The following is a 17,209-nucleotide window of genomic DNA, read 5'->3' as shown; positions in this document are numbered from 1 at the left end:
CTAAATCTGAGTTATGAAACTGTAATTTCTAGATGCAGATGAGGAATAAATGGCAGTTGCACATCGCTAGTGGTCTTATGAATGAGAGGAGACCATCAAGTCTCCCCTAAATTGTTTCTGTAACAGACTGAATAAATGGTTCCCCCAACCTTGTTATGAATAAACCATTCCTTATGTTCTTACTAAACTCACCTGAACTAATACATTAGAATCAGCTATGGAAAAAAATAACAACACATATAATAGGATGTTAAAGAAGTAAGAAACTTTACAACTGTGCTTCAAGTGGAAATGATTAATCCTCCACCATCAACCATCCTCCGAATGCAAAGTTGCGAGATCCAGCCTCTGACCAAGTGGGCCCGCAGCTTTGGCGCACCCACACAATGCCGCCCTTCTGCAGTTTCAGCATAATGAGTGACTGGTTCACACTGGTCAGTCCAGGAAGATCCACATGGTTCAGCATCATGTAATTCCCATTCAACATCAGCCAGACGTTAGTCCTGTCTTCACGGGCATTGTTGGTCGAGAAGGAGAACTGGTAGAGAGACAGGGCAAGTAAACTTTCCAGTGTTTCTGTTGTAGCCTCCACCGATGTCCAAGAGCACCCCATCATAGACAACAGTTTCTGCGTAACCATTTATTCCAGAGGAGCGTGAGACAAAGAAATAAACCTGGCTTGCTGTGAAAAGAGAGGTTTTAGTAGCATTACTGGCGGTGAAGAACTCCCTCTGTAAGCTGATTTAGTGGAGTAACTTATAAAGCCTGGCTCATTCTGCACAGCAGACAGAGAGCCTAGACTGGGATACAATCCTCAGTCACTAACACTGTGATAAAGACACTGATAAACCTCCCCAACCCTTTCTTTCAAAGCTTGAACAGGGATTTGTTACTACCTATCAAGTTTGTATGCTGCAACATTGGACATCAATGATACGGGATCCTGTGAAAAGATTATGATTATCCAGCCACTGCCAAAAGCAGCAGAATGAATATTTTCATCTTTGAAGTCAGCACGCTGTAGTTCTCTATTACAATTTTTTTTTTTTTTTTTTACGCAGTTAATCAATAACTATGTGAGGTTATGGGATATTAAACACATGTGGGTGTTTTTAGTTTTTTAGTTTTTTTAATAAGATAATGACGCCATCATTAATAATATCTGTCATAATAAAATATTATAAAAGAATGATCAGTTCTAATACAAAAACTATCACAAAATTCCTTACAAACCCCCTTAGATACTCTTAATCTTGTAAATAAGAGTATTTTGCCATGATAGAGTGTAATAGTTTTGTTCTGACTTCAGTGTATTCCTATATATATATATACATAATACATAATACATAATCCTTACATAATCTTCATCAAAAAGTAATGATTTATAAGGAATTGATCCAAAATTTAAATTTAGTCCCAGCGACAAGCTTTTATCTTGGGCAATATCTACCCTCACAGTAGCACTTATTTGTGTACAGCGATGCCCTAGATTGGTGTCTATTAATAGAAGAAATAGATGTTAATAGAAGAAATCAAAGCCATGCTCGTAGATTAAGAGTCTTACAGAACCAACAGTTCTTACAGTCGCCGAATGGCAGCCAAATAAATTTAAAAAACACAGCACGCTCCATTAGGCCTTCTGACTCTTACAGTACCAGCAGCACTCATCTAATCTGCTTACATCAGCGCTTGCAGTCAATGGATGTCTGTCAAATTTAAATAGAGGAGAAAAAAACAAGATTCGTAACAAATACTGCCCCCCCCTCCCACTTCATGCTCCAATCCAAGGATATTATCGATCTCCGACTATTCTATTCACTCAGACATACTGGAGGTGATGAGCCTTGCTTGGTCTGTGCTAATGTTTCATTAATTCCTATATTCCAAGTTCTTTTGAACGAGAATAAATCTTTAGTAACTTTCCCTTATCAAACCTCTTACGATCGAGGCAGACAATATGCTGTCATGTGTAATACAGGGACTTCCTCTTCTCTCCCTTTAAAAGCATTTCTAAATTCACTCATCTTAAAAGTATAAACTAGAGTTGTGCACAGATTAAATCACGCTGTCATGCGGCCTGGCTCACAACTACATACACTCCTTGTCAGAAGAAGCAACAGGTATCTCCAGATTTTTTTCTCGCTCATGACAAGTTTCTAAGCCTCACAAACGTTCCTTTACTTCACCAATACCACCAAGACAGGCAAGCATGGCCCCTCACATTCCTTTTGAATCTGTTATCTCTGAGACCCCCCCCCCCCCCCCCCCACCACCACCACCACCCCCATGCAAACAAGCAAAGCAGAACAAAATACCCTTCTCTCCTTACATTCCTGAGCTCAAAAACCCAAAATATCACTCCCAGCTTCTTTGTTCAGTTTGTAAAAAAAAAATACCCTTATAAAAGAATAATCAGTTCTAGCGCAAAAACTATTACAACATTCCTTAGAAGACCTTAATATTCAATCTCAGGTCATGTAATCACTGCTATTGGTGCGTCTCCTTTCCGAACAGAGGAGAGAATTGTGTGCGTATTCACTGCTTGACATTCCCTTCAGGCTCACACATTTTATTTCCAAAACAAACTGAAATGGAAAATCCCTGGGTCTACGAATTACACTGTTTGCTAGCTTTAATTTGTCTTAAATTAAAGCATGACCACATACCTTAGAAAGTACGTTAATGTTTACATAGAGAGACGAACATCACATTTGATCATTTCATGCTTTGCTGTTCAGTAATACAGTGGTTGTAAAGTACATTAATAAACAAATGACAAGTATTCTTTGCACCATGCTTTGAAAGAGAAAGAGACCAGCTCTTAATGTCACAAACATCATAGCAAGGAGGGTCAGACTTTAGTAGGCTATAATACACTAAGTCAGACATACCCAACAGATCGTACACAGTCATCGCTTTTACTATAGACCCGCCATATTGACGTTGCACTAAAGCACTGACGTTGCTCTTTGCTCTTGATAGACAAATATACATTTACATACATTTTCAGGACCTGGAAAAGGGGTTCTAAAAATGCCATTCTTTTTCCAGATTTTCAAAATTGTTCATGAACCCGACACCTACACACTTACACATCCACACATGCATGCACGCACACAAACACAGTCAGAGACATGCACACAAGCATGCATATTGTTATGTCTAAAAGTTTTGCATCACCTAGATTGAGACATAATTTTGAAAAAAAAAAAACTACAGTACAACCCCATTTATCCGAAAGTCTCTGGGAACATGAAAAACGTTTGGTTTAACTGGGTTTCGGTTACATGAGGGAACAAGTAAATCTAGCATAAGCTGTCAGTTGTACATACAGTATTGTGAAAGTTTTGAGTCCTCTCATTACCCATCCTCAAAACCAACTACGTGCAGTTTTGCATAGCACAACACGACTCAAAGTCAAAGTCACATCGCTGCAATCTTCATTAACGATTCCAAACACAATACTGTAAATAGGTACAGTGCAAATAAAAATGTGTTTTACTGTAAGCAGTGTAAAGTACAGTATTCCAATTGGGTAATAATATTAGCAAGATAAATATAGTAATATATAACGTATATAGACTGCTAAGTTCCTCAGGAGGTTCAGAAGCATTTAAAATATAAAAGAAGTGGGGAGAAATCAACAAAAAAACTGAAGGGAAACCACATCAAAACAAGGGCAACAACTCGGATGGACAGCCATTAAATGTATTTATGTAAATGCTGGAAGTCTCAAAAGCAAAATGTTAGAACTTGAAGCTACTGCACTAACAAGTAACTATGATGTGATAGGTGTTACAGAAACGTGGTTCTCTTTCAATTCGAAAATAGTCATCAACTAATGGGTATCGCCGTCAGGTGATAGGATTATGGTGATCTTAATATAAAAGCTGCCTTTAGCCTCCGTAGCTCTGATGTCAGCGCCCCGCCCCTCGGGTGCTGAATGACTATGCAGAGCGTAGGAAGCCCAGCCTCTTTTGCTTTCAGCCTTGATCGGGGTTGAATGTAACTATACGGCTGTTCTTTCAACTCTCTTTATTTAATTAATTCAGTGTCTGTACCCTCCGTTGGCAGCTGCCCCTTCCCAGGGTTTATTTCACTGAATCGGTAGTTTTACCTTCGCTGGGCGCGGACCGCAAAATCACTGGGCTCGGTTGGGCTCGGTTGGTTTTGGCACCCGCTGTTAGCTCTTGTATTCGGTGTGCCGGCTGGCACTGCCCCTTACGCACTTGGCTGATTCGTTTATTATACGAGCTACTCGCTCTTTTCAGCTTGCGGACTCTCAATCCTATCTCGCAGGTTATTATTTAGAGCCTTATTGTTAATTATCGTAATATTTACTTGTAATTAACTTTTTGTTTTTCTTTCTTTCAGGAAAGAAACATGAGGTGTGTGTGTGTTGGCCCTGGGCCTACCTTAAGCACAGCAGCGGTCTTTGTTAGACCTTAGCCTGCTCCAGACACCAGCTGCACACGGCGTTTCTTTTAATCAGGTTTTCTGAGGGATTATTCCCTAAGTGTGTCTAACCACATCCTCGCAGCGCAGGTGCACATACATCCCGTGCACACCCGTGCCCCATGCAGACCTGTGCCTGTGCACCCTGCACAAACCCATGCCCGTCAACCCATGCATACCCGTGCACACCCATACCCCGTGCACTCCACCGTGCAACCCGAGCACATGCACTGTCGCGCATACCATGCCGGGCTTCCACGAGTGCGGCTCTTGCGGTTCGAAACACGCCCACAGAGGACCAGCATGAGTTTTGCGTCTCATGCCTCGGACCGGAAGCGGTTCCTCAAGGCTAGAGCCAACAGGATAGTGGGACTGGGATCTGCTTCCAGCAGGGGATCCCATTCTGTCTGTCCCCCCTTCAGGGGAAACAGCACCATCTCCCGGCCGCCTACAGCTCTCCGGGTCACCCTCCCTGTCAGTGCAGTTATGGTGCACCATAATGTTTAGTGCCCTTTCATATATGAGGTCCTATGAGTCATGAATCGAAGACAAAAGTTCAGAGCTGTTCAATTATGGGACTGTCAATGTCCTGTATTTGACCAAGATAAAGGAAGACTGGCAAAGTTGGCAACCCCTATGTTCTTCATTGCCTGTTAGTCTGCTTTGCTGGCTACTGCTTCTACTGTTTGACATTATTGTATTCTTGCTATCTCAAGTATTGTACTGTGTATGCACATGTGACAGGCTGGCGAGTGGACTGCAGTTCAAAAAAACAATACTTTTATTACAAATAAACACAAAATAAAAGGGCACAATGGCCAAAACAAAGTTATTTAAACACAAATAACAAAATACAAAAGAAAACTTACAAAAATAAAGGTTTCCAGGCTGGGCGATGCCTTCACTAGATTAGAAATTCAAGAACACAAATAAATTAGCACGCACAACCATCTGCTTGCTTCCTGAGCTCCCTCCTCTCCCTAATGGGAAGCTGAGGCCTCCTTTTATGTCAGGTGGCTGGGCGCTGATTGATCGTTAATTACTCTAATCAACCCCAGCCACCTGAACACAATAAACCCAGGCAGGTAGGGGAATTTAACCCCATAACTGCCAATTTATAAAGGGCAGAACTTTGCTCTGCCACAGCACATTTATATTTTTACTTAGGGGATACAATGAATTTCGATCAAGGTTATTATGTACTGTTCTACTCTGGGCTTATGCATAAAGATAACTAACCTCAGAGTTTCCTTTGATCTATGTTCGTCAAAATAAGATTTTGTGAAACTCAACAGATGGAATATATGGAAAAGATAACTTGCCTTAATTTGTTACATGGATATTATAAATGATGACATTTGTTACAGATTAAATGCTGTCATATGTTTGTTTCCCATGGGTATTATGTACAGAGATTGTTACTAAAATAAGTGTTGATTTTGTTTCAAATAAATATTCCTCATAATTCGTTACCTGTTCATTATCTAAATAGACTCCTCAAGGCTAACTCTGGAAAAGTGAGGTAGGTAGGATATAATAATAATATATTTATTGTTGTATGACACCTTTTATAGCAGCCCACCACCACAAAGCGCTTTAAAAAGGTTGGCTGTGAACTGTGCATTATATGCAGAGTCACTTACAATAGGACACTGATTTAACATCTCATCTGCAGGATGCAGCACAAGGAGGTTAAGTGACTTGCTCAGGGTTACACAGTGAGTCAGTCAGTGGCAGAGATGGGATTTGAACTGGTGACCTTCTGGTTACACGCCCTGGACTTTAACCATGGACCACACTGCCTCCTTGTTGGTGCTGGTAGTGGCTCTTATGACTGCATTGTGAGTTAAAGCCTGTGCAACACCTCCAGGAAGATGACAAGATGAAATTAGGAAACACGCCATAGCATCGTGGATGAGGGACGCAGCAGACAGGCTTTTGTGGAAGAATCTTGGGGAGGCCTTCATCCAGCAGTGGATTGAAAAAGGCTGAAGATGATGACGATATATACAAAGTACAAGTTAAAGAGAAGGCATAGACACCTATAGATCCTTGCATAACACTGGCAAAATATGAATGGTGTTAATACTTTGGGTGCCACCCTTTCAATCCAGCAGACAATGTAAGAATTGTGCATTTTATGATAAAAGCATGAAACTATTAGGTAGTAACAATCTTCTCCCTGGAGTCAAAGGTTTTGGTCGAGAAAGAAGAAAAACATAATATTAAAAGGAGCATTTGTGTACATGCAATTATTATTATTATTATTATTATTATTATTATTATTATTATTATTATTATTATTATTATTATTATTATTATTATTATTATTATTATTATTATTTGCAGATTTGCATTAATCAAAATTGTTAATAATATATTATAAGATTATCCTAAAGCAACATTTTACAAAAATGTATTAGGGCCTTGCCCTTACTACCAGATTTCAAGCTTTCATTATCAAAGGCACAATTCTTCCATATTTTTCACAAAATTTCACAATTTTTTGCACATGTTGGATCTGTTTTCTTTTAATTGGCACAGTGAAATACCAAGTTTATATTCTGTATGTTTCAATATATTGTATGCTTTGTTATCTAATGTGCATTATGTTATATCTAAATCTGTTATCCATTGTATAAAGTGATTTTAAAGGTTTCAGCACGTCTTCTACAGGCCCTTCTTGCTGTCTTGCACTGTGTCCTTTTTCCTTTTCAGCCCAGTGTGCACGATTTCCATCTCAATTTTGGCCTCCACAAAGGTCTACTTTCAGATCAAGTTTACTTCTTTAAATAAGAGACTTGACTGTGAACATTTTAGTTAATTAAATGATATTCTCGTTTCTGCTTTGCTGCTCAAGTTTATAAACCTTTGCACCAGTAGCTCAGACAAAGACAAGCTTAGCTCATTTCACGGGTGTTTTTTGGTCAGCGTGACCCCCACCTAGCTCCCTTTTTACTCAGACTTACAAAGATACAATAATATTTGTCACTGTTATAACAGAATAAACAGGAATATAGAATGCTTTAATATAACTATAGGTTAATACAGAGCATATTATAACTTGTTGTATGAACAGTGTGTTTGAACACTTTGATATTTCTGCTGGCTTTATATTCTTTAAAACACAGTATAGTTATTACAACATTTTAACACACATGCAGTTTCACAAATGTTCAGTTTGCATCCCAGAGATCAGCCTGCTTCCTGTAGCTGTCACAGTCTTGGGTCAGTTTCTGCTCTCAGTGAGTCTGTCAAAGACACTAAAAGCCTGGTACCTGCAAAAACTGAAATCTTGTTAGCTGGGCTCTTGTTAGCTGGGCTCCCATCTCTACATTCCCATTACCATCATCAATGGGAAGACTTCAAATAAATTATCAAAGAGCCACCTTTGGCCACATATTTCAAGTGCCTCCCCACACATGTGAGGCATTTCAATAATGTCAGCATGACAACCTTTTGTAGGAAGCTCTTTCTGAGAAATGCAGGTGTTAATTCCACGAAACACAAACTGGTAACACAGCTCCTAATCAAAGGAAAACTTTGTTTCATTGGAGAGAAACAAACGTTACACACAGATTGGTTTTTAAATTTGCTCTGGACGCATCCTAACGCTGGCCAGCGCTAGCATTCAAGCAGGCTGTGTCACATGAAGGTATTTTATCACTAACATTAGGAAATTAGAACCACACACCACATGTCTGTAAAAGCTTCTAGATGATCGATCCTAAATGGAAAAACGGCAATCCAGCTTTGTTTTTTTTTAAAACATGTTTTTTAATTAGGACATAACTCTTACATTAGGCAGCACTGAGCAGACGTCTTTGAGGACGTAAAAGTTACGTTAGGCAGCACAGAAGTGGTTAATAGATCTCAAGAATTACAATAAAAGTGCTAATGGCACACAAATTAAAGGATCCCATGAACTCAGCATTAAAACCATGGCTAGATAACCCATTCCACACCCTCAGCACACTCTGTGATATTCTGCAAACCAACACTGTAAAAGGAATTAGTCAGAAAATCTGCATACCCCCCAATACTTGCCATAGATTTCTTCAAATCATTTTAACTGATCCTATAAAAAAAAAAAGAATTACCAAAAAAGAACTGTATTTATACTTTTCATACATTTCAATTCTGCCAGTAGAGATTCCAGTTGGAGTTGATACCAGAAATAATTATTTTACAGGTAGCATTGTAATTGCATATATTACATATATTATAACCAAGGTGTGAGTTTCTATTTGTAGAGCCTCCAGTTCGTCTCCTATTAGGTATTAGTACTGTGAAATTCTAGGCTCCAATTAGGCTCTACTTGACATGAAGTGTTTTATTCTCTGGCGAATCTCCTGAGCCTAAGGATTCAATCCATCTTGCTCTACTTGATTGCGGAAAACTCCTTGATCCCGGCATTTCAGAATTGGTTTTCTCCAACATGACAGCCATGAAATTGATTCCATCGCTCTGGATGTAAGAGCTCCCGGCAAAGACGTAGAGAACGGGGTTGATGCTGTTGCTACAGAAGGTGAAGGCTGTCACGGTGGGTTTGATAGTGACCACAACATCCAGGAGGGCCTTGCTGAGTGATTCTTCCACAGCTAAAGTACCCGAAACCTGGATGAGGTTCACAATGTGGTAGGGCATCCAGAAGACAAAGAAAGCCACCACAATGGAGAGAATAATTTGTCTGCTTTTGCTTTTGTTCTCAAACACGCTTCTCAATTTCCAGCAAAAGTATAAAGAGCAGAAGAGGATAATGGAAAAGGGAATCAGGAACCCAGCGATGGTCTCCAACAGGAACTGGAAAACCAAGTGCTTTGGATCACTGTGGCACGGTATGCAGTAAAACAATACTCCATCTGAAGAAACGCTATTCAAAAAGGAGAAAAAGAAAATACTAGTTAGCTAGTAACCAAGCCTTTTACACTTGCTTTTAATAAGTTGTGTTGGACGCATTCTTTTTTTCAGTTCAATATTCCAGTTCAAAGTCCATGGTTTTAACAAAAAAACATCCAGTAAATCTTACCTAATATATATATTTGTCGTCATGTTCCTATATGAAAAACACATACATTATGGTAGAGGGGAATTTTTTATGGTATTTTATTAGAAGTCGTTAGTGAAGAATATTTACCAAATGCTTGTAACATCTGGTACTTTTAACAATGTTAGTATTGTAATATACTTTTAATAATAATTGACTAACTATGCCAAGACAATTATAGACAAACAAAACAAAACACTCAAACGTCCCTCTTACAGTCCTTAGAGTTCAAACACTTAAACCAAACAAATGAGCAGATTATGATTCTCCGTCCTTTTATGCTGTCACACATAACCCCTTGGTAAACGGTTTTGCAACTTATTCTCTCCAACTTGCGGCTGCCACGTGGGTTTCCCTTCCGGGTCAATGCGTTATTGCAACAGAGCCTCGCCCCCTTCTTGGCTGGCTGACTTCCCTTGAACCCTGGGAAAGAACTGTCAAACCAGCCCCTCCAGGGAACTCTGTTCTTGCTGCTTAGCATCCTCACAGGTCAGGAGGGAGATTTACAACCACAAATCACTGTATTTCTGTCACACCTCCACAGTACAAATTAAAACAGTGTGTTGCTTTTTATACGAAAAATGAGAGGACTCTGATGTCCCTGATAAAACGAGGGAGTGGTTGTACAGTATTTGTTAGCCTATTTGTTTTTCTATGGGTCTCTCGCTATATCGTGGCCCTCGATATATAGTGGAATTATATTGGACCCTGACACCTGAGATATATATCGAGTGGGTGGTGTATGTTTAGAAATAATAATAATTATTATTTGTAGTATTCGCAGTAGTAGTTTTGTATATTATTAATAATATAATGGGAATATTATAATGGTACATAAAATATTTCATATGCAATATTAAGCAGTGTACATTTAAAAATAAACTATTACATGACCAGAGATGAGAGGCCCTATCTTAAGACACAGCACACCATCTGGAAAGTCTCTTTCTTTGACCTGAAAATCTCACTCTTTGAGGCTGGATGTCTTAATCCACCCTTGACCTATGCCAGCAAGCCAGCACAACAAAATGAAACAGAGCAATGCCTATGATCTAAGTCTAATGACTTATTATAATTTTTAAAAACAACATTTTTAAATCTTGGCATGAGAACGGGATTACCCACTTAGAACAGTGCTATCAGGATGGCATGCTTTTGTCCTTTGAAAAATTTCAATTGTCTAACAAACATTTTGTTTGTTTTCTACAACAGAGAAATTTCATTAGAACAACATTAAAAGGGAGCAAGTTCCAAAGACGAGAGGCATTATACATAAATACCTTGGCTCCGGCAGTTCAAAACTAATTTTATGGACTGTCAGAATAATAACATTTTCCAGTTTCAGGGAATTATTTTTTTTAGTTGGGTAACACGCCCTAATTGTTATGTTAGAAGATATTACAATATATTTACCAGAAAACTGTGACAGTGTATTGTAACATATATTTGAAAATGTGTATTTTCCACTTAATATATTTTGTATATATTACATTTCCATAAGGCGCTCTGGAAGGACATGTGGTTCCTCTCTCTTCCACTACCAAGGGACAGAGACCTTATTTGTCTTTAGCAAGAAGAGGATGGCCATTTTCTCTTAGAAATGCAGAGAGTAAAATGTTCTCTTCTGAACATGCGGTCACTATCTCCTTTAAAGGCATTAGGACTCCTTATAAACACTCACCCATAATAGAAGACTATTGGTCCCCTAACATGTGCCCATCTCCACTCTTTTTAATGCATCCGATATCTCCTCTTATAAATGCTCACCTGCGATAGATGGGCATGGGAATCGCGAAGAGGAAAGCCAGGCTCCAGATGACCAGCAGAGTTTTAAGCAGGGCCTTCTTGGTACGCAGCTGCTGGGACAGGAAGGGGCGGGACACGGCAAGGAAGCGGTCAAGGCTCATGGCGGTGATGAGGAAGATGGAGGCGTACATGTTGATACCGCAGAGGTAATGAACCAGCTTGCAGAATGCTGACCCAAACTCCCATCCTTGGCCCCCTATGACATAACGCATGAAGAAGGGAGTGCTGAGCAGAACCAGGGCGTCCGCTGTTGCCAGATTCAAGACCAGCAGGCAGGTGACGGAGCGCCGATCCACACGACACAACACTGTCCACATCACAAACAAGTTCCCTGGGAAACCCAGAATAAATGCCAAGGTCAGGCAGACAGTGCTCAGGATTTGAGAGAGGCCAGGGGAGGAGGAAGGAGGTGGAGGGTGGAGGGAGAGGAAGGGGGTGGTAGAAGAGGAGAAATTCATTTTTTGATGCTGGACTGGAATCTGGTTAAGAATCAAGATCCTGTGAAAAGAAAGGGGAAAAACAGAGACACATTTTTCTTCTGATTTAATTCTCACATTTTCTCAAAAGAACATAATAAGGTCAAGTGGCCAGGATTTGAGAGGTTGAGACCAGGGGAAGAAGAAGAAGGTGGAAAAGGAGACGGGAAGGAGGTAGAGGAAGACAAGTTCATAGTCTGGTTTGCGATAGGCTGCCTCTGCAGAAGCTAAAGATAAAAGAAATTTATAATGTAAGCTGGATTGCTCCTGTATGAATATAGCGATCTCAGTTCAATGGGGGAAAATCCACTTTCAATTACTGGTACAGACTTTCCTCATTTTTCCATTAATTATAATTCACATGAGAGCAATCAAGGAGTCACCATTACATCTCAAGAGCAGCTTATCTTGCACATAAGAAACTACGGTGCAGATCTAAAGTTTAAAACACCACGACTCTTGTATGTTATAGTATGTAATAGTAGCTCCAAATTACAATCTTTTATGATTTATAATAAGGTAAGATATTGCGTGCAGGGTGTCTCATCATAAGTTTCAGTAGCCAGAGCCACAAGAGATGTCATCTCTTATAAAAGTGAATATGTTGCAATTATGGTGAAGTTGCACGAAACTGCGAAATTGTAAAGAAAACGGCGATTAATTTGATATCTGCAAATTAGTTCACAGAATAGCAATGGCTATGTTAGTAAGTGTCAATTTATTGATTCCAATATTCAAAGGTTACCCATCTATAGCATAAACGTTTATTGTTAGACACAACTAATATGTCACCTAGTTACAAACAGAAATCAGATACTGATCAGTTACTTTTTAGGGAATACTTTGCGGCAGCAGTTTTTCTTTGCGGTTCAGCCTTAGATGAATATGTAATTATTGGCGATCCTGAATAAATTTGCAAAAATGGTTTGGCGATCGTGCAAATGAGGGTTCTCAAATATTACAATGAGATGTACTAAAGCTGCAGGCAATTGTGACACTTACAATTGCATCAATCTGTTAAGAACTTTTGAAAGAACGTTTTAAACAGTTGCAGTTGTTGGCATTTCCCAGTTTGCTTTTTCTCGTGCGTTGCCAGTTGTGCTCAATGCATTTTTGATGCAAACACTTAAATACCTGTTTTTCCCTAAAGTAAGGTGTACTTATAAGCCTTAAAAATTATTACAATTATAATTGTCTGTCAAAGGACAAAAAATATAATTAATTTATTATAATTAATTAATTACCTAACCTGTAACACTATTCTTCTTCTTCTTCTTCTTCTTCTTCTTCTTCTTCTTCTTCTTCTTCTTCTTCTTCTTATTATTATTATTATTATTATTATTATTATTATTATTAATAATAATTCGTCATTTAGCAGAAACTTTTATCCAAAGCAGAGACTAGAGGTGATCTATGTGTGAGCCCAAGCTATGAGACCTGGGTTCTGTATAGTTAATCAATAGAGTAAGTGTGGTGTATTTCCCTCTCAAAATTCTCTTTCCAATAAGGTTTGAAAATATAGCCCAGTGGAACCAAACCATACAAGCAACAATAACAAAGTGGTGATGCCTCCACTCTGTGGAACCTAACTAGGTTAGCGGAAAGAAACAACAAATAATTCTAATTACAGAATGCTATCAAGGTAGACTATGGTTCAGGTACATATATATCTGTAAGCTATCAGCTTCAAAGGATACCATCCAGACAGGATCAGGGACTGCAGCCAAGTACAGTAGAATTGAGGAAGGGCTTAGTCACAGATAGACAATTAATATGTTTACAAACTGTAACTGGAATTGTAAATATTTGTAGTTAATTTAACTGTGGGACCACATCTCATTATAAATTCAGCTGAACTTTCTAGAATGTGCATCTCTGATACTGTACACATGTTAGTGGGAGTGTTCAAACTTGACTAAGAGACGAGCGCTGAAAAATGAGTAGAGGAGTTTGAAAGAGAGGTGGGGGAAGCAACGTGGGCTTTTGGGGAGTTTGAACGGGAGAGAGGTGTGGAATGGAGGTCTGGAGCTTTGTTGGCCGCAAATGGGAAAGACAGAGCAGTTCTGAAGACGAAATAAATATTTAATTGAATTGAATATTGAACTGAATAATAAAAGAAATAATTTGCGCTTATAAACAAACCAAAGGCTGAGTTTTGTGCTGCCACTGACCTCGTAATGAAGTGTTATAAAAAATAATAATAAATGGCATTGCTATTACATTTTTACTTCTAACTGCCTTCTTAATTACCACACAATCACTACAGAATACAGCAGTATATAAGTAGTAATTTTTTGTTCTAATAAGTAGTTTTTTTTTTTTCTCTACTTATGAATACTACACATTTCCTACTGAAATTACTATTAAATACCTGTTATCTGATATCTGACTGCTTACTTACACTGCACAGTTACCACACGAATACTACTATTTTCCAGTTGTAATAGGTCGGGTTTTTTTATTTTTTATTTTTTTTTATTTTTAACAGTGAAACACAAAGCTGACTCTTCAAACAAATCGGTGTGACATTTGTGTTGTTGTCGTTCTGTTGGTTTGATTTGGGTGTTTAGCCTGTCATAGTGACATACTTAGCTTTGTTTTAATCTGTTTTCATAAGAAATGAATTTCTTGGTAGTGGTCTGTTTCGTGTTTTCCTTGGTTTCAGATGAGGCGCAGTGATACAAAGTTAGCTCAGGTCTAGAGAATTGGCTTTGTTCATTTATTTTTATTTTTACTTTATCTAAGTAGTTCGCAACTGTTACTACATCCTGGATATTGTCTAACAATCTATTTATTAATACACCATAATGAACTGTGAAACAAAGTGGATTATTGGAACCCGACCACTTCAACCACATTTCTAATGAAACTGATATTCGGTGTTCTGTATCGTTTCTCTTGAAAAAAAAAAACAAAAACACAAAAAAAAACAGGTTTCTGAGTTGTGTAAAGTTGTGTCCTCTCAGGAGAGTCTGCAGAATGTGTAAAGTGACAATAATAATAAATAACAACATATATAATTGTACAGCATATCGAAGCTTTGGATAATATTTATATATATATATATATATATATATATATATATATATATATATATAATATATATATATATATATATATATATCTTATATAATCAAAGTTTGAAGGCTTTAATACAAAGTTTATCAGCAGTTTTCTTAGTTATTATAGTTTTATCTTGAGGATCACGTTTTTGATATTGTAATTATTTTAAATGGCACACATATTTATGCTAAGATGATAAGAACTGCCAGGCGTACCTGCATACCGCTGTATTAAAATGCATATAAAGCTACTGCAACGCCGCACGCTACGAAACATAGTGCTTACCTTTAATTTCCTCACTTGTATTTTTTTTCCCTTAATTTATTTTAATTTCATTCTCCTGCAATAGCTGATTTGGTGAACTATTATTCGGTAACGTTTTGTTTTGTTTTGTTTTTCAATATAATCACGCCTAAGACTTGCTGTGCAGTTCTGCGTTGTATTGGTCTATTCAATTTTAACTAGAAAGTAAGTATTTGAAAATAGAAAGTAAGTATTTTTACAGCTGTTGATAGATGAATCATGTCTGAAAATATCTCCTGTAGCTATTCAAAACAAGCACGAAGATTTGAAGTTCAGGAGCCAAACCCATCGTTTTTTATTATGACAGACACAATGACAACTGTAGTTCTAGGTATAATTTCTATATCTGTTTCTTGTCAGTCCCAAACTGTTATGACAAAATATATATTAAATAAATGTTTTTCGTTTAAAAAAAACAAACAAACAACAAAAAAAAACCAGTTAATCAGATTATTCTTCCTTTGTGATAAGCCTACCTTTGAAACTGCGCTACCGTTCAGTACAGGGGAAATTGCAAAGTGACACTTGAGCTGAAATCTCCAGACAGAAAGAGTAGTTTAAAAAAAAAAAAAGGGGTTGAAAACCACTAGAATATGCCATTGCTAAATGTTATTAATATTTCATTTATCAGAACCATTTCATAATGTACACCAATTTTTATCAACTTTAAAATATATGACTTACCTTTAATTTGAAAGGACGGTCTGGAAACAACATACGAGTCGAGTGCAGGTCTGAAGTGTGAATCCCTGTGTGAGAAACAGAACTACAGATACCTCGGGGGTGGTAACAACGTGGTAGATGTGTCATAGTCATACAATCTTGTCTGTTATCAGACTATCAAATAATTTGTTGTTTGTTTCATAAAGTAAAAAAAAAAAAAAAAAACAATAAACGTTGCCTTAACTACTCCAATGTGCAGTTTTGAAAGAAGCACATGTTAAAGCACACATTTCTGGTACTACACTTGTTCTATTTGTCCTATTCCATGGAAATGTGTTGCACTTCCTAGGTCACCTCAGCAGTGTCGTCTGGGTCCTGTTACTGGCTGAAAGCAGGTCAGTCAATACAAGAATCAGCTGATTGGTTACTGACTGGAAAGACCCCAGTGAAGGGACCTTCACAACAAAAAAACAAAAACATTAAAACAAGGATGTGTTTATTATTTCAAAAAATGTATTTTAACAAAAAGAAAGCTTAAATTACACAGAATACACACATTTCATTGCAATGACAAGATATTTCATCTACATTTTATTAATATTTAAAGTAATCAACAAAACCTGACATTTTACTTTGAAAATTTGAATTTCTAAAAAAAAGTAGTTTCATAAAATGACCAATAGGGGGTGTGTAACTGTAATAGCTGACTGTCAAAAAGACGAAAGGAAGCCAATGCATACCTGCAATTAATAACACACATTCTAGTGTACAGGTGAGTGATACTCTGCTTTCTTTAATAGGCGATATTATTAATTATCGTTATTAATTAGGTTTATTAATATGGTGCGAAGTACACTTTTGTTTTCTGTCAAATCCAGAATTAAAGAACATTCATTTAAGTTTTGAGAAACATGAAAAACCCATGTACAACCAGCACTAAAACAATAGGATATGAATGTAAACACAGCATACACAATAACTCCATCTTATCTAGTCTGTACCATCACTTTGTAATGCTCACGTTTCCCTATGTGACAGACACACCCATTTTGTTAAACGTGTGTTAGATTTTTCCTAGCATTTGTAAAAAATCTTTTCCTTGCTGCACTTCGTGTTTAAGGAACTACCATTGGTGAGTTGCTTTCTGGGAGTTTAAAAATAGTCTTTGTCTTATCACAAACAGCGATCTATGTTATAATGAATACATCCCCCAGACTTGAAAAAATACTACGAGTTGCTAAAAAGATTTTTTTTTTTAAACCATGTAACAAAAACCCATGGTACCTAACCAACTGTATAGACTCACTGAAACCATGACTCAGCTGTCCTTGTCTAGAAACGTATCACTTCTCTTATTGCTTACAATAACATACCCATTTAGTTGCTTGCACTGTAC

General features: G+C 37.7%; 1 protein-coding gene across 4 annotated transcripts; it reads right to left on the bottom strand.

The window, feature by feature from the left end:
* Positions 1-7,565: 7,565 nt before the first annotated feature.
* On the bottom strand, positions 7,566-16,164 carry LOC121305296 (leukotriene B4 receptor 1-like). 4 transcript variants are annotated; one of them, XM_041236886.1, is made up of 5 exons: positions 15,835-16,164; positions 15,627-15,687; positions 11,270-11,806; positions 9,485-9,511; positions 7,566-9,328 (listed from the first exon to the last, which is right to left on the bottom strand). In XM_041236886.1, the coding sequence occupies exons 3-5, from the start codon at positions 11,764-11,766 to the stop codon at positions 8,770-8,772; spliced, it is 1,083 nt and encodes a 360-aa protein (XP_041092820.1). In that variant the 5' UTR covers positions 11,767-11,806; positions 15,627-15,687; positions 15,835-16,164; the 3' UTR covers positions 7,566-8,769. The 4 variants fall into 4 exon arrangements, with proteins under 4 accessions (XP_041092820.1, XP_041092822.1, XP_041092819.1 ...); XM_041236888.1 differs by lacking the exon at positions 15,627-15,687 and having other exon boundaries at positions 11,270-11,639; XM_041236885.1 differs by lacking the exon at positions 15,627-15,687 and having other exon boundaries at positions 15,835-16,163.
* Positions 16,165-17,209: the final 1,045 nt, after the last annotated feature.

The sequence above is a fragment of the Polyodon spathula genome, chromosome 42 (genome assembly GCF_017654505.1).
Source record: "Polyodon spathula isolate WHYD16114869_AA chromosome 42, ASM1765450v1, whole genome shotgun sequence".
NCBI classification, from domain to species: domain Eukaryota; kingdom Metazoa; phylum Chordata; class Actinopteri; order Acipenseriformes; family Polyodontidae; genus Polyodon; species Polyodon spathula.
This window is presented reverse-complemented; position numbering and strand designations above follow the sequence as displayed.